Source organism: Sarcophilus harrisii, chromosome 6 (assembly GCF_902635505.1).
Source record: "Sarcophilus harrisii chromosome 6, mSarHar1.11, whole genome shotgun sequence".
NCBI classification, from domain to species: Eukaryota; Metazoa; Chordata; class Mammalia; order Dasyuromorphia; family Dasyuridae; genus Sarcophilus; species Sarcophilus harrisii.
Window position 1 is genome coordinate 186,012,760 of NC_045431.1, and position 27,889 is coordinate 186,040,648.

The 27,889-nt window shown below is 37.4% G+C and overlaps 2 protein-coding genes across 4 annotated transcripts in view; one reads left to right on the forward strand and one right to left on the reverse strand.

Annotated features, from left to right (window-relative positions):
• GRK4 (G protein-coupled receptor kinase 4) overlaps positions 1–17,805 on the reverse strand; it is a 131,720-nt gene extending 113,915 nt beyond the window's left edge. For all 3 annotated transcript variants that reach the window (XM_031942454.1, XM_031942453.1, XM_031942455.1), the window contains exon 1: positions 17,696–17,805. In XM_031942454.1, the coding sequence (XP_031798314.1) occupies positions 17,696–17,747 (52 nt within the window). In that variant the 5' untranslated portion in view covers positions 17,748–17,805. The remainder of the gene's footprint in view (positions 1–17,695) is intronic.
• Positions 17,806–18,491: 686 nt separating this feature from the next.
• The window catches only part of NOP14 (NOP14 nucleolar protein), a 54,230-nt gene continuing 44,832 nt past the window's right edge, over positions 18,492–27,889 (forward strand). The window contains exon 1 of the mRNA XM_003773429.4: positions 18,492–18,850. Coding sequence (XP_003773477.1) covers positions 18,656–18,850 — 195 coding nt within the window. The 5' untranslated portion in view covers positions 18,492–18,655. The remainder of the gene's footprint in view (positions 18,851–27,889) is intronic.

Genomic DNA, 27,889 nt, shown 5'->3' on the forward strand with positions numbered 1-27,889 from the left:
CTGCAACTGCCTTGCAACAAGGTGATAACTGATGATAATGATGATGATATTCTCTTTAAAATTTAAGTAACTATCACAAGGAGAGGGGGAAAAGTTTTGATTCAAAGAACAAAAGAAAAAGATCTATATTCATAGGAAATATTTTGAAATGGATAAGAAAAAGGATAAAAATAGCCCTAGTTGGTAGTGTTCACAAAGGAAGAAGAGGGCACTTCATTCTAAAGACCATACATGGGTTTACAAAAAAAAATTCTAGTGTATTCAGAAAGTAGCAGAAAGCACAATGTTAACTTATCCTTTATCTATTACATGTCATAGGTGTTAACATATTCAATAGAAACCAACAGTGTAACATGACAGCCCAAGAAGCTTATGCAATTTTGAAATATACTATTAAGCTAATATTTACAAAAAAAACTATTGTACTATATAAATAATAGCGACAATGACGGTGGTCATGATTAACAGAAAAAAAGCACAAGGTCTAGAAAGTCTCATATTGTCCTGGTCAGATCATTTATGGAGCATTTTGATTTATAACATTTTGAAAAGGCCAATAATAAACTGAAAGATGTGCAAAGGAAGACAATTTAGAACGAGAGTAAAGGAATGGGTAACTTATACTATATGAGGACTGATTCAAAGCATTGGAGATTTTTAACCTGTAGGAGATATGATTTAAGAAAGATATAATAGCTGTCATCAAAAAATTTAGAGGGCTGTCATACAGAAGAATTAGACTTGGCTGACCTGAGTAAGAATGAAGAACAATAGGTCAAAGTTTTGGAGAAACAGACTTTTGGTTCCACATGAAGAATTACTTTCTTTTTTAAAAATATTTTTTTATTATAGCTTTTTATTTACAAGATATATGCATGGGTAATTTTTCAGCATTGATCTTTGCAAAACCTTTTGTTCCAACTTTTCCCCTCCTTCCTCCCATCCCCTCCCCTAGAAGACAGGTAGACCAATACATATTAAATATGTAAAATATATGTTAAATACAATATATGTATAGATATCCATAGTTATTTTGCTGCACAAGAAAAACTGGACTTAGAATTATTTTCTTATAATTAGAACGGACCATAAGTAAAAAGCTGCCTCACAAGGTAATGAGTTTCCCAGTCCCAAAAGTGTTCAAAAGAAGGTACTATGACCATCAGTTAGAGATATTATTAGACAATGATCTGTAAAGTCCCTTTCAACTCTGAAGCACTATCATTCTACAAACTATGAAGACAGTGTGGTTTTTTTTTTTTAAGGCAGTTGAAATTTTTTCTTTGAGTAATATCTCTGAAGTAGAAATATTAACAGCACTAATGAAAATAAGCTTAAAGAAACTAAAATGATAGTAAGTTCACAATAATTTTTTTTTCCTTTTTCTTCAGCACTATAGCATTTCAGTAACTCTCAGAGATATGTCAAATTCTTGAGGATGCTCTTCCACGAAATGAATTACTTTTCTTAAACATGTTAAACCTATATCAGATTTGTTTACTGTTTTGGGGAGAGGGGAAGGGAGGAGAGAGGGAGAAACACTTACAATGCTAGGTTTTGCGAGAAAAATGTTGAAAACTATCAGCATATAATTGGAAAAATAAAATTTTATAAAAAATTACAGTGCAAAGAGAAGTAATCCTTTGAAGATATCAAGATAATTCCCAAAGCTTATTACATTCTTCTCATATTCATTCTCTTCTCTGCATATCATCCTTCTGTTAGTGGTACTTCAAAGGTTCTCTATTGCTTAATAATTCTGGGTTTACTTGTACTGGATATAGATTCTAAAAAATAATAATATCTTTTCATTTTACAGAAAACATGAAAAAATAAGTTTTCAACATTCACACTTGTAAAACTTTGTGTTCCAAATTTTTCTTCTTCTCTCTCCTCTCCTAGACAAGCAATCCAACACAGGTTAAATGTGCAGTTCTTCTAAACATATTTCCACATTTGTCATGCTGTGAGAAAAATCAGATCAAAAGTGGGGAAAAAAAAGGCGCAAGAAAGAAAAAAACTAAACAATAAAAAGATGAAAATACTACGCTTTGATCCACATTGGGTCTCCATAGTCCTCTCTCTGGATGCAGATGGACTCCCTCCATCACAAGTCTATTGGAATTATCTCACAATCACAATCATCTTGTTGAAAAGAGCCAAGTCCATCACAGATGATCATCACATATGTTCTTTGGTTTTGTTCACTTCACTTAGTCTTGCAGGCTTTTCTGAAATCATTTCTTATAGACAAATAATATTCTATCATATTCATATACCATAATTTATTCAGCCATTTCCCAACTGAGGACCATCCAGTTTCTAGTTCCTTACCACTACAAACAGGACTGCTACAAACAAACATTTCAACACGTGTGGGTCCTTTTCTCTTTTTTATGATCTCTTTGGAATATAGACACTGGGTACAAATTTTGCATGGACCTATTGAAGTACATGTTTCCCCCAGTGGAATGTAAGCACCTTAAGGGAGAAACTGCTTCACTTTGGGTCCTTATCTCCCCCAAATCCAGCCCAAGGCCTGGCACATAAGGCCACGGATTGGACCTTTCATGTCATCAAAGAGGAAAATCCTGGATAAGGAGATTCTGTTAATGCAGGCCAGTTCCTTGGGCACTCAGGTCCCAGGTATCATCTTAAGCAACTGGCCCCGGGCTCTCAGAGAACTTGAACCTAAGTTTTCACAGCTCTAAGGTCAACTCTTCATCCACTACACCAGACTGCAGGAAATATAATGGGGATTTTTTAAAAATATGACCAAGCTGAATTGGAAATGAATGAGAAATATGGCAAAATGATCACATATATAATACTGTGGAGCGTGGGGATGATGGTGTTAGTTTAATGTATAATCTTCTTAAGGAATGTATAATCTCCCTAAGAAAGACAAAAATAATTCTGCATGAAATAATCAGAATGAGTCCTTTATCTTCTCAGTATCCAGCACTATGTTTGACATCTAGGGTTAAGGACCTGAATGATGATTTCATTAGTATGTAGAAATCCTGGAAAGGGAAACTCCCTCCTTTAATGCAGGTCAGCATATTCTTTGTAATTTATGATCTTAAAGACATGCCTAAAGCACTGAGAGATTAGTGACTTGCCCAGGATTACATAGCCAGTGAGTGCAAAGGTGGGACTTAAACAGAGATCTTGTACACTCACAGGCCAACTCTCTATTACTACTTTACACAGCAAAATACTTATAAATGCTTACTGAACTGAAGTAAATCATGTTGTCATTATGTGCCTAACACTAACTTGGAGGAAAGGAGGAAGGAAAAATAAACCACATAGTCTTGACTCCTGGGGACTTAAATCTACCCAGAGAGACAAATGTAATTTTCATGAAACAACCAGAAAACAAGTACTAAAGATTGTGGTTTATTCTCTTTTTGTGGACTTTAGTTAGCAAAACCCTCTTGGCAGAGACACAATGTTGTGCTTTGGAGAATGACTAGGGTGACTAAGATCTGCATAAGTAGAGGAAGAACATTCCATGAAGAGAAGATATGCACACAGAAAAGATGTGTCAGTGAAAGTAGACACTTATTTTTCATCATATATACTTGCATATTTTAATATATGTGTATATATGAATAAAAAGGAATGAATTTGGGAAACATTTATTAACCATCTTTCATGGGAACAATATTTGAATCAAATTTTTTGGATATAAAGATGAAAATATATCCCTTGCTCTCAAAGAGCTTGTATTCTACTAAGGAAGAAACATCTTACATTTTGCTACAATACAAATAATAGAGTAAGTCCATAAGATGTACTAAAGTTCTAAAATACAAAAAAGGAAAGATTAATTAATTCAAATACCTATTAAGGGTTTCTATATGTTTATTAGTACATTTGAAACTGTGAAATTTAGAAGACAAGAAGATATGATCTCTGCTATCACGGAGTGTATAATTTACTGTAGTTCTGGAATCAGTAAACAATTAGAACATATAAGTAGTATTCATGATTATGCCAATTTTTGAGACCAGAAATGTTGAAGTTCTTTGTCCTTTTCATTCCCTTTATCTTTAGCCAATGTCTTCAAGCTCTTTCTTTTCTAACTTTTTGTGTTTTTAAATTTTAATAAGTTTTAAATTTTACTCTACTTTTTTAGTTAACAAGCCATCATTTTCTCTCCCACTGAAGGGAAAAAAAAAAAAAACAACAACCTAAGCCAATAAAAACTTGTCTCAAAAATACGGATAGTAGGGCAAAGTAAATTCTCACACTGATCATATCAAAAATATATACAGTGCTGGGTCTTGGTTAATGGAAATAATGCAAACATTTAAACAGTTTCATTATTCAAATTCACACAGCCAATGTGCTGGAACCAATGACCATATTTTGCCAATGACCATATTTTATAACTCTGAATACATGCCACCACTTTAGGATATTCATAATATCCTAATAATGAATATCTATTTAGCACTCATCAGGACCTAGCTATAGTTCATTCTGTACCTTAAATTTGTAATTTCTCTGTTAGGGAAAGTAGGGAGCATGTATTATCATTGCCATCATCATCAGTCTCCTGGAATGGTGGTTGGTCATTGCAGTGATCAAAGCTCTTCATTCTTTTAAAGTTGTTTATTTTTACAATGTCTTGACAAGTTCTGATCACTTCATATGGTTTTTCTTCAAAAGAAAGGAGAGAAAATGGTGTCTTATTCATTTAAACAGCTAAGTAAAAATTAAAAAATAAGAAAAGGTGGGACCTGGAGACATTAGAGGTAAATTTTAAAGCATTCCCAGGTTTTTCCCAACTGTGCCCTTCATCATGTCTCACAATAGAGTAGTATCTTATTACATTCATACATCACAATTTGTTTAGTCATTCCACAACACAGGAATATTATCTTGATTTCTAGTTCTTTGCCTCCTCAAAAAGAGTGGCCATATTTTTGTATCTTCCTTTCTTTCTTCAAAATGTTTCTTGGTTCCCCTTTTTTCCCCCCTCCATTTCAACTGCCAGTATTTTAAACATAGGTTTACTGTTACTTCTATTTAACTTAAAATTATACACATGAGTTATTGCTATATTATGGGACGTTCATTAAGTATGTGATAAAAGTGAGAATGCCTTTTAAAATGGTTTCACAAAATGTCAAATACTGGAGAGAAAAAGTTAGATAAATTAAGATACCTTAGTCTTTGTGTAAGGAATTCCTGGGTTTAAGTTCCACTTCTGATGCTTACTAGTTGTGGACTCATGATCAAGTCACTGAGCTTTTGTTTATCTCAAATAACTCTCAAACTAAGATTCAGATATGGCATAATCCATTTCAGTGCAGGCAATACCCACACTTAGAAATGAAATCACAGGTATCAATTAACTTAAGAATATAATGTGCTTAACTTATGACACTGTTTAAGAAATTCTTCCAAGTTTAATGCTTTTGTTAGCTTATTTTTATCAGTAAATTTAATCTGATAATAAAAATTACTTTTGCCCAAAATAAAATGATTAAAAAATTCATTCTTTCCACACAGCTGAAATATTAATATGTAAGAGATATGCAAAAGGAATTTGTTTTTGTTAGTTTTAGACATAAACTATATAAAATGGCTGTCAAGAAATAGAAAAGTGAATAATAATTATAATCCATACTATGTGCCAAGCACTGTGTTAAGTGCATTACAATTATTATCTCATTTGATCCTCACAAAATGACTTTGGAAGATAAATGCTATTATTGTCTCCATTTTACATATGAGGAAACTGTATACATGTGTATGTTCTTGTATGCTTTATTTTTGTAGTGTGCTACAAAATATTGTAGTGTATCTTTGTTGATGCTATTCAATTGTTTCAATTATGTCCAATTCTTTGTGACACCTTTTAGGGTTTTGGCAAAGATACTAGAATAGTTTACCATTTCCTTCTCCAGGTCATTTTACAGATGAAAAAATCAAGGCAGCCAAGGTTAAGTGATCTCGCCAGCATCACAGTTACTAAGTATTCAAGGCTATATTTGAATTTAAGCCTTCTTGCTTCCAGGCCTGGAGCTCTAGTACTGTGCCACTAAGCAGTCCCCTGATTACATGTTTATGTAGAAACTGTTGGATAGTACTCTACCCTAAAACTATTAAGAATCTCCCCCACCCTATGCTATTACTTAAATCAGTGTCTTGTCTTTTTTTTTTTTTTTTGACAGCACAATAACAGAACCTCAAAAAAACCTGAACTGACAAACAAGGCCAAAAGCCATATTAAATGTGCATATAACCAATTCATATCTCTGTATTTATACTTTCAATTTCTCAGAGATAAAAAGGGTTGAAGTCCTGGTCTCAGTGGTAAGATAGGCACCAATCCAAAGTTATTATTTAGAAAGTGACTAAAGGTCTACAATTGGACAATTCAAGTCAGAAAAATACCCTAGTTTTTAGTTAAGTTACTTAAACCACATTACAAAAATAAATAAGTTTTGACCCTCACTGTCTTAATCATAATAGTCATTTCACATTTCCTTTGGCTTAAAGGTGCCTATTCTATTGAGAAGTAAACAATAGTTCTAAAGTAGCATCGATTGCCAAAATTTTTTCAGCTATTCCTACAAAAGAGGAAAGACTTTCCAAGTATTTGACTATTTAAGACAAAACTTAAGTTTAATTGAAGTAAATCCAGGAATCGCCTATCAGCCTGACCAATATAAGCCAACAATGTAGTGCCTGGTGCCAAGAGGTCAAACTAGAGTGGCCGTATTATACACAATTGTGGAAGTTAATTTCCTAATACACAGAGCCAGATAAACCAAATGCACATTTTTATTACCAGAAAGATACTTATTGGGGAACTGGATTCAAGAAAGATGTCAATAACATAATTTTAAAAGGTCTTTTTATACTTTAAAATAATAATGTTATTATTTTAATAATAAATAATAATAAAATAATAAATGTATTTCCTGAAGAATAACAATATCCCTGAAAAAATAAATTTAAAATTTCTAGTATTTCTTGTTTGAAAACACTATAGAAGTTGATTACAGTAGGAATTCTTAAAGCATGCCACAGTGCTTATATAAAATAAAAGCAAAAGGAGGAAATTAATTAAGTTTAATCTCATTTTCTCTACTAGGAATTTATTTAAAGATTTCAGAAGGGTTTCAGCCCAGCATCTCTTATTTTTGTGCTATTCGAGCCCTATTGTTGTTTTTAATTATAAAAGGAAATACTTAGGATATTCAAGAGAAGGATTTTACCATATATACATATACATGTACAGATTTACACACCTATATGTTTGAGTGTATGTAATAATCAACAATAGTGTATAACTAAAAAAAGTTCTTCATGATCATGGGAGTATAAGGAGTACTGTTAGTAAAAATAATAAAAATGATTTCTCAGTAATGGAGGAGACTGAGTTTGATTTAAGTATGAGCCTTCAAAAATAATTACTAATTCCAATCCAATTAAGGTCATTAGAACTTCCTTTTTTTTTTTTTTTTTTTAAAGAAAAGTAATAAATGTCACTTTAGAAAAATTCTTGGAGGTTTGAATAACAATCTAAGAAATCATTTCTCCAAGAAATGACCAATTGTTACAATGACAATCTCTCCTAACAAAGAATTTGAAGTTCACTGCTAGTTAAGTGACAACCTCAGAATCAAAACATCAGACTTACATAAACTGATGCTAAGTGAAATGAGCAGAACCAGGAGATCATTATATACCTCAACAACGATACTGTATGAGGATGGATTCTGATGGAACTGGATTTCTTTGACAAAGAGAAGATCTAACTCAGTTTCAATTGATCAAGGATGGACAGAAGCAGCTACACCCAAAGAAAGAACACTGGGAAATGAATGTAAACTGTTTGCATTTTTGTTTTTCTTCCTGGGTTATTTTTACCTTCTGAATCCAATTCTTCCTGTGCAACAAGAGAACTGTTCGGTTCTACAGACATATATTGTACCTAAGCTATATTGTGACATATTTAACATGTATAGGACTGCTTGCCATCTGGGGGGGGGGGGGGGGGGGGGGGGGAAAAAAAAAAAAAAAAAGGGGGGGGGGGGGAGGAAGATGGAAAAAAAAAAAAAAAAAAAAAAAAAAAAACCCAGGCAGGGGTTTCTGTCAAAAAAAAATTATTATAAAAAAAAAAAAAAAAAAAAAAAAAGAATGAAAACATCATGGGTTTGCAAAATTACTCCATTGATAAATTAAAACTTGGTATTTTAAAAACCATTAAGGTCATAATCTTTTGTAGCAAAATAAAATGTCAGTTTTATATAATTTAACATATGAATAATCACAATCTTTCTAAGATGCAAGGACTAATACAGTTTTAGTATTTTTACGTTGCAAACTATTTGTAAAAGGAGAAAGGATTTTATAAAGGCTATAATCAACTTCATGGAAAAGCAGTAATTAACATTCTGTTTCAGATTCCCAATCATTTGCTTATTCAACTGGATTAAACTTTATTTAAAACTGAAATCATAGAGGTATGGGTAGAAGGAGTTCTAGTCTCTCCAACTATATGATCTTGGGCAAGTCACTAACCTAAGTCTGTGTCCTATATATAGTAAAATGGAAATAAACAATACTTTTAATACCTATCTTTTAGGGGCCTTGTAAGGATCAAATGAGAGGACAAGTATAAGACCTTTGTATTACAAAGCTATTACTATGATTCTTAGATAATACAATATTCCATTATAACTTCTTATTGGATATTATTAATTTTAGTCAGACATATCATTAAAATTAATGTCTTATTCTTTAAGTCCTCCCTTATTATACTAGTAGTAGGAAGTATACTAAACATCATATTCAGCTTTTATAATTTGCCAAGTGTTTGCTTCACAACCCTGTGAAGAAGTTGAGTCTCTTAAGCCTAGTGCTCCTTTCAAAATACCCTAATGCCTCTATTTAAACACAGGTTCAAAAGTGCTTGAGAGACCCCAGAGCATTTATAAATGCCCAATACCAACTAGGAAAGTAATAAAAGAACAGCAATAATAACGAAATTAACTCCATAAACCCCAACTTACAGCGAGGATTCTTAACTTTTTCTACATATCATGAGCCCCTGTGACATTCTGGTAAAAGTCTATAGATCTCTTTCTTTCTTTTTTTTTCCCCCTGTGAGACAACTTGGGTTTAGTGACTTGCCTAGGATCACATAGCTAGTAAGTGTTAAGTTCCTGAGGCCCCATTTCAATTTAGAACCTCTTGACTCCAGGTCCGGACTTTATCCATTGCACTTTCCAGCTGCCCTTGTATGGATCTCTTTCTAAGAGCAATGCCTTTAAATGAACAAAATAAAATAGGTTGAATTATAAAGGAAACCAATGATATATTTAAAAATTATCAAAATATGTTTTAAAATAAGTTCATTGACCTCAAGTTAAAAACTTTAAGACCAGGGTTGAATATTTTTTGACTTGAAATTTTCATTAATAGAATCCATAAAAGCTAGTCTTGGGATGATGAGATAAAGGGTAAATGGGGGAAATTTTAGAACAAAGCAGAGAAAATTGAATCCCGAACTGGGTTATCCTTGTGAATATTTTAACCCCAATATGTTTAAATCTGAAATCATTATCTTTCTCCACAAACCTCATCTTCTTAACTTCTCTATTACTGTCAAGGATAACACCAACCTCCCACTCACCCAGGCCTACAAGCTAGATGCCAAGTGTCTCATGCACTCTAGTCCACATTCTACTCATTCTCATTGTCTAATTCACTAACTTTAGCAAACCTCTTATCATCACCCACCAATCTATAAAATCCTTTGAGTCTTTATGACCCCCAGGACCAAACAGGAGATCCTGTTTGGCTTTTCAAGCCTTTAAGATTGGGCCCTTTCCTATTAATGAAGAGAAAAGCAAATGAAGGTGGCCTAGCTGTACCAGATCTAAAACTATATTATAAAGCAACAGCCATCAAAACCATTTGGTACTGGCTAAGAAATAGAGAAGTTGATCAGTGGAATAGGAACAGAACAAAATAATCAATGACTATAACAATCTAGTATATGACAAACCCAAAGACCTTGTAACTTTTGAGATAAGAATTTACTATTTGACAAAAACTGCTGGGAAAATTGGAAACTAGTATGGCAAAAAAGTAGGCATAGACCCACAACTAACACCATATACCAAGATAAGGTCAAAATGGGTTCATGATCTAGACATTAAAAAATGATACTATAAACAAATTAGACGAACATAGGATAATTTACCTCTCAGATCTGTGAAGGAGGAAGGAATTTGTGACCAAAGAAGAATTAGAGATCATTATTGATCATAAAATGGAAAATTTTGATTATATTAAGTTAAAAAGTTTTTGAACAAAACTAATGCAGACAAGATTAGAAGGGAAACAATAAACTGGGAAAACATTTTTACATCCAAAGGATTTGATAAAGGCCTCATTTCTAAAATATATGGAGAATTGACTCTAATTTATAATAGTTCAAGTCATTCTCCAATTGATAAATGGTCAAAGGATATGAAGAGACAGTTTTCAGATGAAGAAATGTAAACTATTTGTGGCCACATGAAAAGATGCTCCAAATCACTATTGATCAGAAAAAAATTAAGACAACTCTGAGATACCACTACACACCTGTCAGATTGGCTAAGATGACAGGAAACGAAAATGACCAATGTTGGAGATGTGGGAAAACTGGGACACTGATATATTGTTGGTGGAACTATGAACAGATGATCCAACCATTCTGGAGAGTAGTTTGGAACTATGCTCAAAAAGTTACCAAACTGTGCATACTTTTTGATCAAGCAGTGTTGATTTGGGCTTATATCCCCAAAGAGATCTTAACGGAGGGAAAGGAACCCACATGTGCAAAAATGTTTGTGGCAGCCCTCTTTATAGTGGCAAGAACGGGAAACTGAGTGGATGTCCATCAATTGGAAGATGACTGATTAAGTTATGGTATATGAATGTTATGGAATATGATTCTGTAAGAAACAACCAGCAGGATGATTTCAGAGAAACTTGGAGAGACTTACATGAACTGATGTTGAGTGAGATAAGCAGAACCAGGAGATCATTGTATATGGCAACAAGACTATACAAAGATCAATTCCGATGGACACGACTCTCTTCAACATTGAGATGATTCAAACCAGTTCCAATTGTTTAGTGATGAAGAGAGCCATCTACACCTAGAGAGAGGACTGTGGGAACAGAGTGTGAAACACAACATAGCATTCTCACTCTCTCTGTTGTTATTTGCTTGCATTTTAGTTTCTCAGTTTTTCTTTTTTTTCCTTCTTGATCTGATTTTTCATAAATATGTCTACATATATTGGCTCTAACATGTATTTCAATATATTAAACATGTATTGGATTATCTGCCAGCTAGGAGAGGGAGTGAGAAGAAGAAGGGGAAAATTTGGAACAAAAGGTTATTCAAGAGTCAATGTTAGAAAAATTATCCATGCATATGCTTTGTAAATAAAAAGCTTAAAAAAAAAAAAAAGAATATATAAAACATTGGTCCATTCCCTGCCTTCCCAGTCCTTGGGTCTTCCTCTCCTCTCACCAGTCTTCCATGAAATGACACTGGCCTCCCTGCTGCTCCTCCTCCCCATCTCTTGAATTGGCTGGGAGAGGGCAAGGGGTGAAGTTTCACTGGCTCTCCCCCTATTCTGAGTCTACTAACTTCTCTCCTCCCTATCTCCAGGATTCTTTCCAGGCTCAGCTCAAATCCTATCATCTGCAAGAAACCTAATCTGACTCTCTTAATGCTGCTACCTTCCCTCTGAGACTATCTCCAATTCACGTGAGTATATACCTCATCTGGACATCAATGTTTTTATAGAGTTTCCCCAATTAGATTGGGAGATTCTTAAGAGCAGGGATTGACTTTTTTATCTTTCTTTGTATCCTAGCCATTAGTATATAGCAGGTGCATAACAGATGCTGACTGGCTTGCTAACTATTTCCATCTGTAATTATGAGTAAGAAATATTTAATACACAATTATATACGGAATATTATCAACTTCCTTGATTTAATATTGAATTTTTTTCTAATTCAATTAACATGAATGCATTACAAACACACTCTCCCTAAAGTTATCACTTACCTTCAAATTGCTAAATTCAACTGGTCTTTTCCTAATTCTCATTTTACTTCATCTTCCTACTACTGATTACTTTCTACTTCTGGTCTCTCTTCTCCAAGTTTCCATGCTTCGCTCTTGGCTCATTTCCTACCTATGCAAATACTCCTCAAAATTCTTGGCTGATCACCATCAGTGTCTCATCCTCTCAATCTAGGCATACCTCAGTGTGATGACCTGGGTCCTTTTCTCTTCTCCCTCTGCATTCTTTCTCAATTATATCTTCATGCAAATGACTTAGATCTTTAAAAGCTAGTTCTAGTCTTTGAGAATAATTAGCTAGAGACATCAATAAAATTCCTTTTGGAAAGTTCAAACCGGATGATCCATACAGACTTCAAATTCAATATGTCCAAAATAAACTAAGCTCAATATTTTTCTCTTCCCAAGTTTCTTATTTTTGTCAAAGTATACCAGTCAATAAACATTAAGTACCCAATATGTACTATCGTTTCTTCCAGGCACTCAAGTATGCAACCTCAGTCATTCTTAACTTTTCATTGTCCCTCACTCCACATATCAAATCAGTTGCCAGCTAACTTTAGCTCCATATCATCTCTTGCATTTGCCTACCTCTTTCTACTCACCTAGCCATCACTAATTCAAAGTTCTCATTACCTATCAAGTCACCTAGACTACTACAACAGCCTCCTAATTGCTTTCCTTGTCTCAAGATTTTCCCTTCTCTGATTCATCTTCCAAAGAGCTATCAAAGTCATTTTCCTAAACCCAGGTCTAGCTGTGTTACTCTTCTACTCAATAAGCTATAGCAGCTCTGGCACCAGGATCAAATGTAAATTTCATTATTTGGTATTTTTAATAGTATTTTATTTTTCCAAAAACATGCATAGTTTTCAACATTCACTTCTGCAAAACTTCTTATTCCAAAATTTTTTCCCATCCCTACTTCTCCCAAGAAAGCAAGCAATCAGAGGTTAAACATGCAGTTTTTCTAAACATATTAACATATCATGCTACACAAGAAAAATCAGATGGGGGGGGGGGGCGAGGAGAAGACATTAAGAGCCTTTTACAACCAGGTTCCAACTGGTCCTTTTAGACCACTTTCTCCAATCTAAAATCTGTTCAAGCTGTTGATTTTGGGTTTTTTTCCCCTGTTCCTCACATAAGACATTGCTTTCCTTCCATAGCTGTTCCTTCACTTCCATCTCTAGCTTCCTATAAAGCTTAGCTTAAGTACCAATTCCTCCACGAGACCCTTCCTAATCCCCCTCACCTTTCAGTGCAATCTGAGACCCTCCAAATCATAATTTACAAGTAACCAAATTACGAAATTGCTGCCAAATTACAAATGTATATATTGTAGTAAATTCACTGATGAAGAGGCTATTTAATTTTTAAGTTTTTGTATCTTCAATACTAGCACAGTGCTTAGCACACAGTACATGCTTAATAAATGTTGCCTGTCTCATGGCACTAAGCTAGGTTCTAGGGGTACTAATTGTGAAGAAACAACCTAAAAGTGTGTCAGGCGATTCCCTAGGGCATCTGAAGATTAACACTTTCATATTAGGTGAAACATCTAGACCCTCTGGCTAGTGTGATCTAGATAATAGTTTGGTAAATGCTTTTACAAAGAACTACGCATTTAAAACATAACAAATAACACGTTCTTTACCCACGTTTACAGCTGTTTTTAGAGCTTTCAGCCTTAAATCTGTTTTCCTATTTAAAAAGTAGGAATGACTGCCTTTTTATATATTGTATTTTGAGCTCTTGCCCTACATTCCAAAAGCCCTAGATTCAAATCCAACCAGATACAAATTGGCTATGTAACCCTGGACAAGTCCTGTCATTCTGCCACTTCTCTGGAGGGAGCGATTGTTAACTAATGTCTAAACTGTTCTAAGAGCCTGCTTGGTTAGTCTTTCTGCCATAACTCTCTCTCCATTCTAGTCCAACATGCTCCATTCAGCAGCCAGTGATTTTTCCTACAGTGTCAGCCTATGTTACCCCCATGCTCAATAAGCTCCAGTAGCTTCCTATCATTTCCAGGATCGAACACAAAATCCCATTAGATATTCAAAGCCCTTCATAACTTACTCCCACTTAACCTTTTTTTTTTTTCTTTCTCATTACATAATCCCTATCACCACATACTTATCTATTCAGGGACTGCATTTCTGTTTCATCAACAGAACTCTCAATCTCTTAGCTCTGGGCATTTTCTCTGATGACCTCCTAAGCTCTCTCCTCATCTCTGTCTCTTGGCCTCCTCAAGTCCCAGCCAAAATTCCAGCTTTTTCCAATACTTCCTAATTCTAGTGGCTTCTATCCATTGTTTATTTGCTACTTATCCTATATACAGCTTGTTTAAAAATAGTGATGCACATTCTCTCTCCCATTTTGGTATACTCCTTAGTGCAGAGACTGGTTCTTTGCCTTCCTAGGTAAACTCAACACTTAGGATCGTGCCTGGGGCATAACAGGCATTAAATGAATGCTACAGGATAAAGGACTGGCCAAGCTCCTGTGCCTCCAGGCAACTTGTTAAGACTAAGGAGTAGGGGAACCAGTAATTACTTGGAAAGGGTGGAAGTTCCCGATCACAATGAAGTCACTCCAGGATCCCTCTCCATCACTTCCCAAAAAGCACTAAAGAACAATTAAAACCAAAATGATTTTCTTAAAGTACCACATCATTCACCTTCTCAATACACTCCAGAGGCTCCCTATTACTTGTAATAAAATTTAAAACTGTTCATCATTTAAAACTCTTTAAAACCGACTCCAATTTTGGAATGCAGTTTCCTTCAAGTCTTAGCTCAAGCCCAGTCTTCTACAAGAAGACTTTCCTACTTCCCATCCCCTACAATACTCCTACAGCTAATGCCTTTCCCAACAAAATTATCTGATCAACTTGTATGATTCTGTTTATATTTTATATACATACTAGTCTCCCAAACTAGACCCTGAGTTTCAAGTCAAGGATGGCTTTATGATTGCCATTATGGTTTATGGTTATGATATAGGAACTATATCTCTAGCATAGTTCCTGGCACTTAGGTGTTTAATACTTACAGTTTGATTATATTGTTTTTATTAATTTAGTAATTACTGACTTTTCAATTTAAAACTTGCACAATTTATATAATAGCTATGGACTAATATTGTTTCAAGAATCCCTGTACATTTTCAGTCCAACATTTAGTTCTTTTATCATGGTCTCTGAATGAAAAATTTATTGATGCAGATGATAACTGATGTTCTTCCCAAAAGCCTTTTAGGTGATTTTTTATAAAAAGTATTAAACGTTCATAAAGAAAAAAGGATGAAAAATAAGACTTACTTAAAATATTTGTGCTCCAAAAGAACATCTTTCACGCAATTTTATGCACTTTTCTACTTGATAGGATGAATTATTGATGCTGTCTGGTATGACATCAAGAGAAATACCATTTTCTAGGTCTTGAAGGTTTTGGCCAATGTACCAAATGCCCAAATAGCTTAAACAGTTCAACTCACCTTTCAGGTTTTTTACAAGCATGCACAACTGGTAATAAACCCATAATGCTACTTTGCCTTTTTTTTTTTTTAAAACAAATGTAAAAAAATAAAGTAGTAGTATTTTGACTCAATAAAAATGAGTAGAAATTGCTAACTTGTAAAAAAAAAAAAAAGTAAAGAAGTAAAGGAAATAATGTCACAGAAATTAGAACTCTATGCCTGAGTATGAAGAGACAACTTCAGACAGTTTGACTAAGTGCTGGTATAGTAATAATCCACAGGTGAATTATTTCTAACTTGTTTATCCTCATATCGTTTAAAACAAAAAAAAAAAGTTCTGGCAGAATCACTACCCAAAAAGCTACCATCGTTTAAAAACTCGTTTTTTAAAATACCAAGTTGATTCTCATGACTAAAATGCTCTCTCCCTTTCTCAGAATCCCCAATTTCCTTCAAGTCTAATAAATTTAAGTACCATCTTCTACATCCAGCCTTTCCTGATCCCCACAGTGGTTAGTGCCTTCTCCCCAAATCACCTTCTCTTTTGCATATACTTACACATACATGTATAATGTAGTCTTCCTCTTCTAGACTAAGATCCTATTTCTGCTTTTAGCTTTGTCCATGTGCCTGGCTCATGGCAGACTGAATTTAATGCTGGTAAATTTAACATAGATCTAGTGTAATTGCCCAGGGTCATTTCTAATGCCATTTTCTTAGACTTTTAAAGGCCACCACAAATTAAACAAATGACTTTAACTGATTTGACTTGAGAACTTATGTAGATCTGACTTCTAACAATCCAAACAGGTCCCTGCTGGCTTGAGCAATACTGGTGAGACAGACTCTAGATAAAACTGGGGAAGAGCTGAATTAAGGAGAAATTTCCAATGATCAGAGTTCTAAAAAAAACTGTGGTTGTATTTGTCATTTGATTTTAAGCAGAGTAGAGAACAGGATAAGGAGCAAGAGATATTAAGTTCTTTCTTACACAATGGTTAAAACAAACACTCCTCGGCTAGTCAGGACTTGGGGGAGAATTTAGCCTAGCACTTAAGTTTCTTTAGAGGCCTCAAAGAATGGGTGGTGAGGGACCCCGAGGAAGGGAGCATGGAGAGAAGGGGAGGGCAAAAAGAGAGGAGGAAGAGCGGAGAACAGGCGGAGAGGAGGAGGAGGAAGAGGAGAAAGAGCAGGGGGAGAGGGAGTCAACAGCGGGAGAACGGAGATAGGGGAAGAACAGGAGAAGGAAAAGGTGAAAACATAAGGGGAGGAGTGGAAAGATAAGGGGGGAAAGAAGGTAGAGAGCAGCAGAATAAGACAATTCGAGGATGACAGTGGGAAGAGAGAAGGGAAAGGGGGGATGGAAGAGAATTGGAGAGGAGGTGAGAAGGACGGAAAAAAGAGAAGAGGAGGGAGAATTGAAAAAGAAGGGAGAGAGGAGGAGAGAAAAGAAGGGGAAGGAGGAAGAGGGATGAGAAAAGAAGGAGTGGAGGAAAAGGGAGAAGGAAAGGAATTGGGGAACAAGAGGACAGGGAAAAGGAACAAGAGAGCAGAGAATGGGGAGGGTAAGAACGGGGAAAGGAAAGGGGAAAGAAAAGGAGCACAGAGGCAAGAAGAGGGATCGAGAAAAGGGGAGCAACAGGAAAGGGTGCGAGAAAGAAGAGAGGGAACGGGGAGAAAAGGGGGTGAGCGAAGAGAAGCGGGGGAGTGAGAAAAGGGGGGTCGAGGAGAGAAGGAAAGCGGTGAGAGGGATTACAGGTACGGAAAAGAAGGCGCCAGAAGAGAAGCGAGGAGAGAGGAGGAGGACAAGGAGAGGGGGCGCGGGAGAGAAGGGGGCGCGGGAGAGAAGGGGGCGCGGGAGAGAAGGGGGCGCGGGAGAGAAGGGGGCGCGGGAGAGAAGGGGGCGCGGGAGAGAAGGGGGCGCGGGAGAGAAGGGGGCGCGGGAGAGAAGGGGGCGCGGGGAGGGAGGCAGAGCCCTGCCGGCTCCCGCGGGCGCACCTGGGCGCGCGGGCGCACCTGGGCGCGGGGCCCGCCGGGGAGGACGCCCCGCCCGCCCTGGGCCCGCCCGCAGCAAGCCCTCACCTTCCCGGGCTTTGAGCAGCACCGTGTTGGCCACGATGTTCTCAATCTCCATGATCACCCGCCGCCGCCGCCGCCGCCGCCGCTGGGAGGGAGCCGCAAGCCCCGAGACGCATCTCTCTCCCGGTGCCGGCGCCGGCGCCTGTCCCGGAGCGAGGCACTCCCACCGCGGCCCCGGAGAGACGAGTCTCCGCCGCCGCTGCCGCCGGCCCGCCCGGCGCTGTGGGGCACGGGGGAAGGAGCGCTCCGGCCGCCGCCGCCGCGGACAGGAGAGGGGAAGCGCCGCCGCCGCCGCCGCCGCCGCCGGGGGGAGGGACGGTGCGGGTCACGGGCTCCTCGCCTTCGCGGCTGCCAGCGCCGCCGCCTCCCGGGCTCTCCCGAGTCCCATAGTCCGAGACCGGCCCGCTCCCGGGCTCCGCCGAGTTCCGAATGCCAGTCCCATGGTGGCCGCCTCCTTTTCTCCCCTCCCCGGGGCGGGGCCCAGGAGGCCGAGGCGCCGCCTCCTCCGCCTCCGCGAGAGTCCCAAAGCTTCCCTCCGCTAGGGGGGCTCCGAGTTCTGAGCCCGCCCACCGCAGGCGGAAAGTACGGCTGCACGCGGGCGTGGGTACTACAAGGTTTTAAGGTGTCTGGAACGGAGAGATTCAAGGGGTAATTGCAGTGCTTTCTGGGAATTGTGGTCCCATAGAGAGACAACAGCAAGACCCACCCGATTATAAGAGAGGAAGGGTTGCATTCTGGGATTTGTAGTTCCTTAATTAGGTTCAGGACACGACCCGAGTCTTCGCGAGATCTGGAACAGGAAGACGGTTCAGTTATCGCGAGAGTTAGGCATCAGGTGGCGTGTCTGCGCACGTTGTTACCTCGGTGCGGGTACCGGTGTGTCCCTGCTCCCTTTGGCGCTGCCAGGGTAACGCTGACTCCGTAAGCTCCTCAGGTGGCCTTTCGGAAGCTTTTGCGTGCGCCATGGGCAAAGCCAGGGGCAAGGCCCTGGGGGGCAAGGGCCTGGGGAGCCAGGCTAGAAGCCAGAAGGCCAAGCCTTCCGCCAATCCCAACCCCTTCGAAGTGAAAATCAACCGGCAAAAGTTCCAGATCCTGGGAAGGAAAACGCGCCACGACGTGGGCCTGCCGGGAATATCCAGAGCCAAGGCCATCAAGAAGGTGAGGCTGGGGGGGGGGGGGGGGGGGGGGGGGGGGGGGGGGGGGGGGGGGCGGGGGGAGCCGGAGACGGGCTGCTGCAGCTCCCCTTTCCCCTTCGGGGCTCTGGCGGCCCGTGTGTAAAAGAAGCGGGTCCGAGGGAGGGCCCCTAAGCGGGCATCTTCCCTTGGAAAGCGTGCGAGGGTCCCTTCCGGCTCTGGAAGCCTGACGGCCTTGTTCTCACCTCGGCGCCTCTCCCCGCGGCACCGGGAGCCAGGAGCATCCTAGAGTAGCGGAGCAGGGACACTTTTAGGCGGACCTCACGCTGGCCCTTTGATAGAACAACTTTCCCTTTACCTCCACGTGCCCCCAACGATTGCAGACTCTAATTTCTCTTGGAGATTTATCTGCCCCTCTTTTCTGAGCCGATCTCATCGTCCTCATAGTTGTCAGTGTAGATTTTTGGAGAGTGGTTTCAGTGCCTACAATAATGGTGCTTGCAGGGCACGTTTTACGAGTATTCTCTTGTGTGTATTAGTATTAGGACTTTTTTTTTTTTTAATTATGGAAACTGAAACACACAGGTTGAATGACAGGCCCAACATTATACATTAAATTGTCTAACTGCCGTTATATTCTATCATGATTTCTATCAGAGCTTCTTAAACTTTTCTCCCCCAGAGATCCCCTATCACCTAAGAAACTTCTCTAGGGTTATAAGTGGGTATACAAATTAAACATTAATTATAAATCATAAAGAAATTTAATTGAAAACAATTATTTGGTATACATGTTTTTATCATTTATTGAAAGCAAATTTGCATGCCAATGAGACGGATGTGCTTGTTTATTTTTACAAAAAGAATTAAATCTTGGAGGGGTATTTGATACCTTTTATGTTTCCTGACCCCAACATTCAGTTCCCTGATCACATATGGGGTTGAGACCCACAGTTTAAGAAGCTTTGGTTTATATTCTAAGTGCTTACGTTAGGGATTTAATTGGATGGGGACTGGATGTGTAATTTTATTGGTAAAGGGAATTGAACTCCTAGGGGAGGAAAGTCTCTCTACCAATGCACATTTGCACCTTTTTTGCTGCCAGTTTTAAACGAGTTGTTTAGAACACTGAAAGTTTATTTTTTTTTCCATTTTTTTTAATTTTTTTTTTTTATGTAATAGCCTTTTATTTACAGGATATATACATGGGTAACTTTACAGCATTAACAATTGCCAAACCTCTTGTTCCAATTTTTCACCTCTTACCCCCCCCACCCCCTCCCCTAAATGGCAGGATGACCAGTAGATGTTAAATATATTAAAATATAAATTAGATACACAATAAGTATACATGACCAAAACGTTATTTTGCTGTACAAAAAGAATCAGACTCTGAAATATTGTACAATTAGCTTGTGAAGGAAATCAAAAATGCAGGTGTGCATAAATATAGGGATTGGGAATTCAATGTAATGGTTTTTAGTCATCTCCCAGAGTTCTTTCTCTGGGCGTAGCTGGTTCAGTTCATTACTGCTCCATTGGAAATGATTTGGTTGATCTCGTTGCTGAGGATGGCCTGATCCATCAGAACTGGTCATCATCTAGTATTGTTGTTGAAGTATATAATGATCTCCTGGTCCTGCTCATTTCACTCAGCATCAGTTCGTGTAAGTCTCTCCAGGCCTTTCTGAAATCATCCTGTTGGTCATTTCTTACAGAACAGTAATATTCCATAATTTTCATATACCACAATTTATTCAACCATTCTCCAACTGATGGACATCCATTCAGTTTCCAGTTTCTAGCCACTACAAAAAGGGCTGCCACAAACATTCGTGCACATACAGGTCCCTTTCCCTTCTTTATAATCTCTTTGGGATATAATCCCAGTAGTAACACTGCTGGATCAAAGGGTATGCACAGTTTGATAACTTTTTGAGCATAGTAGAACACTGAAAGTTTAAGCAATTTGCCCACAGTCACACAGAATCTGGAGTACCAGGGGATCAATTCTTGAGATCATACAGAGACCTGACACCCTCAGACGCTTCAGGCTGTATTTCATCCCGAATTGTCACAACTTAGCCAAACATTTATTTAAAAGTCTATTGTGTGAGAATTATTGTGCTGAGCCTTCAAATAGAAGAAAAGGGAAATCTTCCTTGGGAGGAACCTTCAATAAAATGGAAAGAACTCTGAGATGGAGTTTCCATATCTCTCAGTCTTGGCCTATTTTGTGGAGATGCCAGTACCTGTAGGAGCTATCTCATCGGGTTAGTCAGAGGATCAAATTAAGTAGTGGATGTAAAGCCTAGGCTGTTGTTATTGGGAATGAAGAAACAAGAAAACTGGCTAGAAGGTATCTCAAAATTCTTCAGGGAATAGGGGAAGACAGTGACCTGTGAGATTCAAGCAGGGAGAGGGTCAAGGAGCTAATCCCTATTTGTTTGGATGGTGTTCTTGGCTTTTTAAAAGCCATTTTTTTGATGATAATAACTGTAGTAGTGATAATAATTAGTAATTGCTAATATTTATATACTGTTTCTTGTGCGTTAGGCGCTTCACAATCCTTACGTCATTTGATCCTTACAACAATCCTGGTAGTTAGATGCTGTGCTTATCTCCATTTTATAGGTGAAGAAACTGAGGCAAACAGGGTCACTCCAGTCATAAAATTCTGAGGCAATCTTTGAACTTAAATGGTCTTGACATCAAGATCAGTGCTTTATCCATTGTGTCCCCTAGTTAGCCCTTACTGCCACTCAGCAAACTTTGTTTTATCTCCTGTGGATTCTTTATCCCATCTCCCACAATTACTCTTTCACACCTTGCCCCTCTCCTAAATTCACAGAAGACACCTTCTGGTCACTAAAATTTCTCTTTAGACTGTGAGCTCCTTGAGACCAGGGGCTGTCTCTCACCTTTCTTTGTGTCCACAGCTGTTAGGACAGCATGTGACACATTGTAGATAGTTAATAAATGTTTGCTGAGATTGATCACCATGTGTGTCTTCCAACTGAAAAATTACTGGGGTGTGTTCCCTCTCCTGGCTTGGTAGAGAAAGTACTGGCTTTGGAGCTAAGTTCACCTGGATCTAGTCTGCCAGTCGTAATCTGTGTGATTTTAGGCAAGTGACTAAATCATTTTAGGTTTCAGTTTCCTTATCTGTAAAATGAAAGGGATGGACCAGAGGGTCTCTAAGGTCTCTTCTATCTCTTAAGTCTGTGATCCTCTGTCAGAGCCTTTTATTGACTATATTCATCATTTTCTCCTTGACTCCTATCTCAGAGAAATAATAGAATTAACCCTGCTATCTCTGCAGCGACATTTCTTTAATTATTTCCTCTCCCTTATAGGTGATACCTCATAGGACTGCAAAGGCCCTTTGGAATCATTTGATAAACCACTTTATATTTATTTCCATTTATCTACCTTTACCAGCTCCTTTTCCTGTATCTACAAACATAGTCAGGTTTCTCCATCCTAAAAGAAAACAAAAAAACTTCCTTCAACCTTTTTAATCTTCAAAATACTATTCTTTCTTCTGTTCCTTCAGAAATTTTTAAATTCAATGCCTTACCCTTATGGCCCATTTATACTTTAGCTCCTTATAATCTTGCTTCTATCCCCACTACTTCTAAGTTACTCCTTCCTTGGTCACTGTTGATTTCTTAGTCAGCAGATTAGCATTAATCTTCTTTAAGCATAGGAATAATGGTGCAAAAACTGCTCAAAACTCTTCAAAGCATATTATGGGCCAAAGAATACTAAGATTTCTTGGGGTGACTTTTTGAGTTCACAGCTAGCATCTGTGGGCAGAATATACATCTTAGTTTTGGCTAAATCCAAGTTCAACACACTCCATAGTCTCTCTGAGTAAAATACCTTTTATATAGTGTATAATTTGGACTTAAATCCAGGTCTTCTGACTCCTAGCCAAGTGTCTTTCCAAAGCATAATATTTGTTTTCTCTATTTAAAAAAAAGTAGATTCTCTAAGGACAAGGAATGTAGAAGGCTGGAACTCTGGAGAAGTATACTTGAAACAAGGATACTTACAACAAGGTGTTAACTCAGTGGAATTGATGAGATAATGATTCTCTAGTTCACATATAGTATGATATAATGATATAATCATTCTAGTTGGCATATACTCAGTATGCTGTAATGATGTAATTGTAATTGGGTATTTAAGGGGTGAGAAAACTGGGGACACAGTCAGACTGGGACAGACTGTGAAGGACAGAATCAGAGTGAACAGATTGTGAAGGAGATAATAAAGACTTTAGACTCTATTCCTGACCATCTTCTTGGCAACTATCCTGCTGAGACCAAGGCCCGTCAGGTGGAACTCCAGAAAGCTAGCCTGGACATTACAAAGGAGCAGAACCAATCAGGCTTGGAGAATCCCTTTCATTCTTAAGCAGAAGAACAAATATCTAAATAAAATATATTATCAATGAGAGGTCAGAAAGTGACACATTTAAATGTAATAATGTGATCCCAGAAATTTGAGGTTTTCCATCACACTATTGGGTGATAATACTGTGCATTCTTAGACTAGATTAAATGGGCAATGATTAGACATAAATCTCCAAAGGTTTTTTGCTTGACTTTCTCTTCCCGCTTTCTTTGGGTAACAGTAATTGAATACAAATTTGAATGGTATGTTATATTTCTGTCATCAGCACCTAGCTACTCACATCCTTATCCATGGTATATTTTCTCCTATTCATACTGTTCTATACTTGGAATATTCTCCCTTCCAAGTCACAAAATTCTTCAAGAGTCAGCTGATCACTTCTCCTTAAAATCTTCCTTTCTTCTTTATGGTCAAAATTAATCTTTGCCTCATCAGATTTTACACTGTCCTTGGCACTACTTTTGCAGGTATTTGTTATTATAATTGTATGTGTATGCTTATTGCAATGTGTCTGCTTGTGCTTTCTTTTCCCACTAGATAGAAGGTCAGTGAGGGTAGGGAGTGGCTTACTTCTCATTGCAGTGCCCCTAGGAGTTTTATAAACATTGACTTGAATTATTGAAGAATGGACTCATATAAAATGCTACAGAGCTGATTTCTCTGATAGAAACGGAACCAGCTAACAGATTAACAGAACAATACATTGTGGCATTTATAACTATATTTTATTGTTAGCCATGCCCCACTAATTTAACACAAACTAAAATTTGTTGTTCAGGTGTTTTTTTTTAGAATTATTTTTTGAGTTTTCTTTGCAAAGATATTAGAATGGTTTGTCATTTCCTTCTCCAACTCATTTTGCAGATGAGGAAACTAAGGCAGACAGGTTTAGGTGACTTGCGTAGGATTACACATAACTGGCAAGTGTCTGAGGCTGGAAGATGAGTCTTCCTGATTTCAAGCCCAGTATTCTATCAACTGTGCAATCTTGTTATTCTCAAACCAAGCTCCTATATGCAGAACATTATATGTACTACTCTAGGACCAAGGCTGACTAATTTCTATTCTTCTTTTAAGTAACCTCTACCTTTCTTAATCTTAAAGCCATGAACAGATTTTTAAAATATTCGCTTTGGTAGATATATTCGTAATAAGATATTTGAAATAGCCATACACATATGTATCTATTTTCATAATTGACTATATGCATCTTTAGCTTGCCCATTTCACCACAGAGATTCTGTCCAGTGTTCATTGTAATCATTATAGCATCTAATATGGCATTTGAACTAGATTCAGTGGACTCTTTGTAAATATGGAAAATTATTTGGATTTTTAGAATGAGAATGGGAATGGAAATAGTGTTTTGTTTATTTCCTTAGACAGGACAATCAAATTAGAATCTTATGTAGATGAACTTTTCTGTATCCACAGAACATGCAAAGAAAACTTTTTTTGCATCTGAAAAGTCTATTTAATAGAATACAGATTATCAAAGAATGGGCTGGTTTTTTTTCCAAGTGCAGGGAGCAAAAAAGTTCAAGAAAGATTGAGTGGTTTTTCTCTTCAGTTTTGGAGAGGTTTAAAGTATAACTGGGATTGCTTTTATTTGTAACCTGGACTGTAGCAGTTAGAACTTTCTTTGCCTTTGGAATGCCAACAGCAAATAAGATTTTTAATAAAGACCAGATGGTTTGAGAACTTCATAATAGTTTGCGAAGACCAGTTACATAAATCACCTTTTTTTTTTTTTTTTTTGTATTTTCAGAGGGCTCAGAATTAAATAGAAACTAAATTTTGCTTTCTAGGTGCTTCTTTAAGACTAAATAGTTAATAACACATTTCACTAACCTGTTCCACATCCAATATAAGAATATTGGATATTTGCTTATAAGCACAAAGTAAACATGTACTGGCCAGATTGAACTCTAGGACAATGTGTTGTTGCAGTTATGGAATATAAAACAAAATAATGCAAGCTAAGGAATCAATTAAATTTTATTAGAAATTAGGTCCTTCATGGAATTAGTTGAATGGGACAGGAGAAGAGAAAATGAAGAACATTTTAAAATGTATTTTTTATCTGTTATGGGAGATAAAAAGATTTGACTAGAATAAACCAAAGAATAATGACTAATCAAACAGATCCTATCAGCCAGCTTGTGGTATTGAGCCTTTTAAAACTGAATTGGTTAACTTCACTGGTAATTTGATGAAATCAAAGACTATAAACTAAATTCCAAAGCATTACATGTTATATTCAATTTGGAATGAAAGATTCATAGAAGAAAAATCTTAGCCATTATCTAAGTTTTCCTTTCTAAATGTGGCCTCTCCATTAGTACCAAAAAGGGCCTCACTGCCTTCTACTACTCTGGCTTTGAAATTAGTCTCTTGTCTTAATTTTATTTTATCAAACTTTCAGCTCAGACACTCTTGATTTTACAGACTACTCTGTGTCACAGAGACATTAAAAGTTAGCTTGGCTTTTCTTACAAGAATTCAATTCCATTGAGTCAACAATCAATAAGCATTCATTATACACGTAATATCTACCAGACTGTTGGATATATGAAAAAAAAAATCAAATAATCCACCTTCATAGGAGCTTACATTCTAATGAGGGAGACAAAGTAAATACATACAGTATAAATAAATACAAACATATACAAAGTAGTTAATTACAAGGGTGTTTGGAAGGGAGTATACTAAGTAGTTGCAATAAAGAAAAACTTCCTGCAGAAGATAGTGTTTAAGGTGCTTCTTTTTTTTTTTTTTTCTTTAGAATGGTAGAATGTTTATTTACATAAGTTCTGCTCAGTCATATCCAGGGACTGCCCTCAGCCTGTTTTTACCAAAACAAATCAAAAATGCCAAGGTCATCTACTACATTCCAGGCCCTTGCCAGTTACCAGTCATCCTGATTTTTGTTTTGCCTCTGAATGAGGTTATTGACTATATAACTGTGCCTCACTTAAAACCAATTCTTGTTCATCATAAGAAGGAACGACAACATCTCTTGAATATAGCTGATATTCTAAGCTAAAATACGTGGTCCATCAGGACTGCTAGGTGGTGCAGTGGATAGAGCACTGGCCTGGAAGTTAGGAACCCCTGAGTTCAAATGTAGCCTCAGACACTGTGTGACCCTGGGCAAGTCATTTAATCCCAATTGCCTTGCAAGGGAAAAATAAAATATATGTTCCCTGTAATGAGATAACAGTATACTAGTGATTCTTCCTACTCACTTATCAATAGAACAAAGATGTCATTTGTCTTATAGAAAAATTATAATATATGCCTTGCATTTAAGCAAGCAAGTACAGGTTGTCAGCAGCAATGGCTACACTGATACCCATCTGCTTCATGGCTTTTTGTATGATAACCATTAATTTTTACTAGTTTGCCTATTGGTATAATAAGCTACTTCTTAAAGGGAAAGAAGGGCTTTGTGAAGCCAAGAAAAGAAAGGAGTGTATTCAAGGCATGGAGGACACAAAGGTATGAAGAGGAGATGGAATATCATAGGTAAAAAACAGAAAGAAGGCCAATTAAACTATTGTAAGTCTGGAAGGTGGGTAGTAATGTTCACTAGGCTACAGTGAAGTTGGGGCCTGGTCTAGGCATTTTGGAAAGCAGTTTGGAACTCTGATCAATAAGTTGTTAAACTTCATTCCTTTTGATCCGGCAAAACCACTGTTAGGGTCAGTACCTTCAAAAAAGTTGAAAAAAGAAAAGGATCCATATGTATAGAATATTTGTCTGTCTGTGGTAGCAAAAATCCCTGGGAAGTGAGGGGGCTTCCATCATTTGGGAAATAAATTGTTGAATAAATTATGGAATATGGATGTGATAGAATACTCTTGTGCTTTAAGAAATGATGATAAGAATGGTTTCAGAGAAATCTGGGAACACATATAAACTCATACCAAATGAACAGAGCTGAACCAGGAGAACACTTTTTGCCATTTCACCTTGAAATCTCTAAGAACTCCAAGATTCTGGAGGACTCATGATAAATCCTGCCTCTCTTCCTGGCTGAGGTCATGAAGTCAGCACAGAACTAGACACATCGTTTTTTGGACACAGTCAGTGGGACTTTTGTTTCGCTTGACTGTGCATATTTGTTACATGGGTTTTTGTTTGTTTTCTTTTTCTATGGATTGGAGAAAGTAGGAGGGAAAGAAAACATATTTGTTCATTGAAAAGAAATGTTTTGATGAAGAAAAACAAAGATAGATTGGGGCAAAGTGGTGAAGGGCTTTAAAGATTTAATTGATATGGTAACATTGAAAAGTACAAAGATGAAAAGTATAGTCCCAGACTCCAAGGAATTCAAATGTAATAAGAATTATTAGCATTGTTTGTACTCTTTCTCTTTAAATTTCTCTCAGGGACAGAGATGGCATGGGTAAAGAACTTAAAAGTACTAATAAAGTCCCTTAAGGAAATTATTAGAAAATATCCAGTTAAAATGGCTGAATGAATAGTGTCAGGAGAGACTCTTATACTTGTTTTCCAGCAAATATCCAATAATAGCATCTGACTAAATAATAATTAGGAAATCTAAACAGAAACTACAGTGACTTCATCCCTACCAGGAATGCATAAAAAGACAAACAGAAACCTAAAAAACACTGGG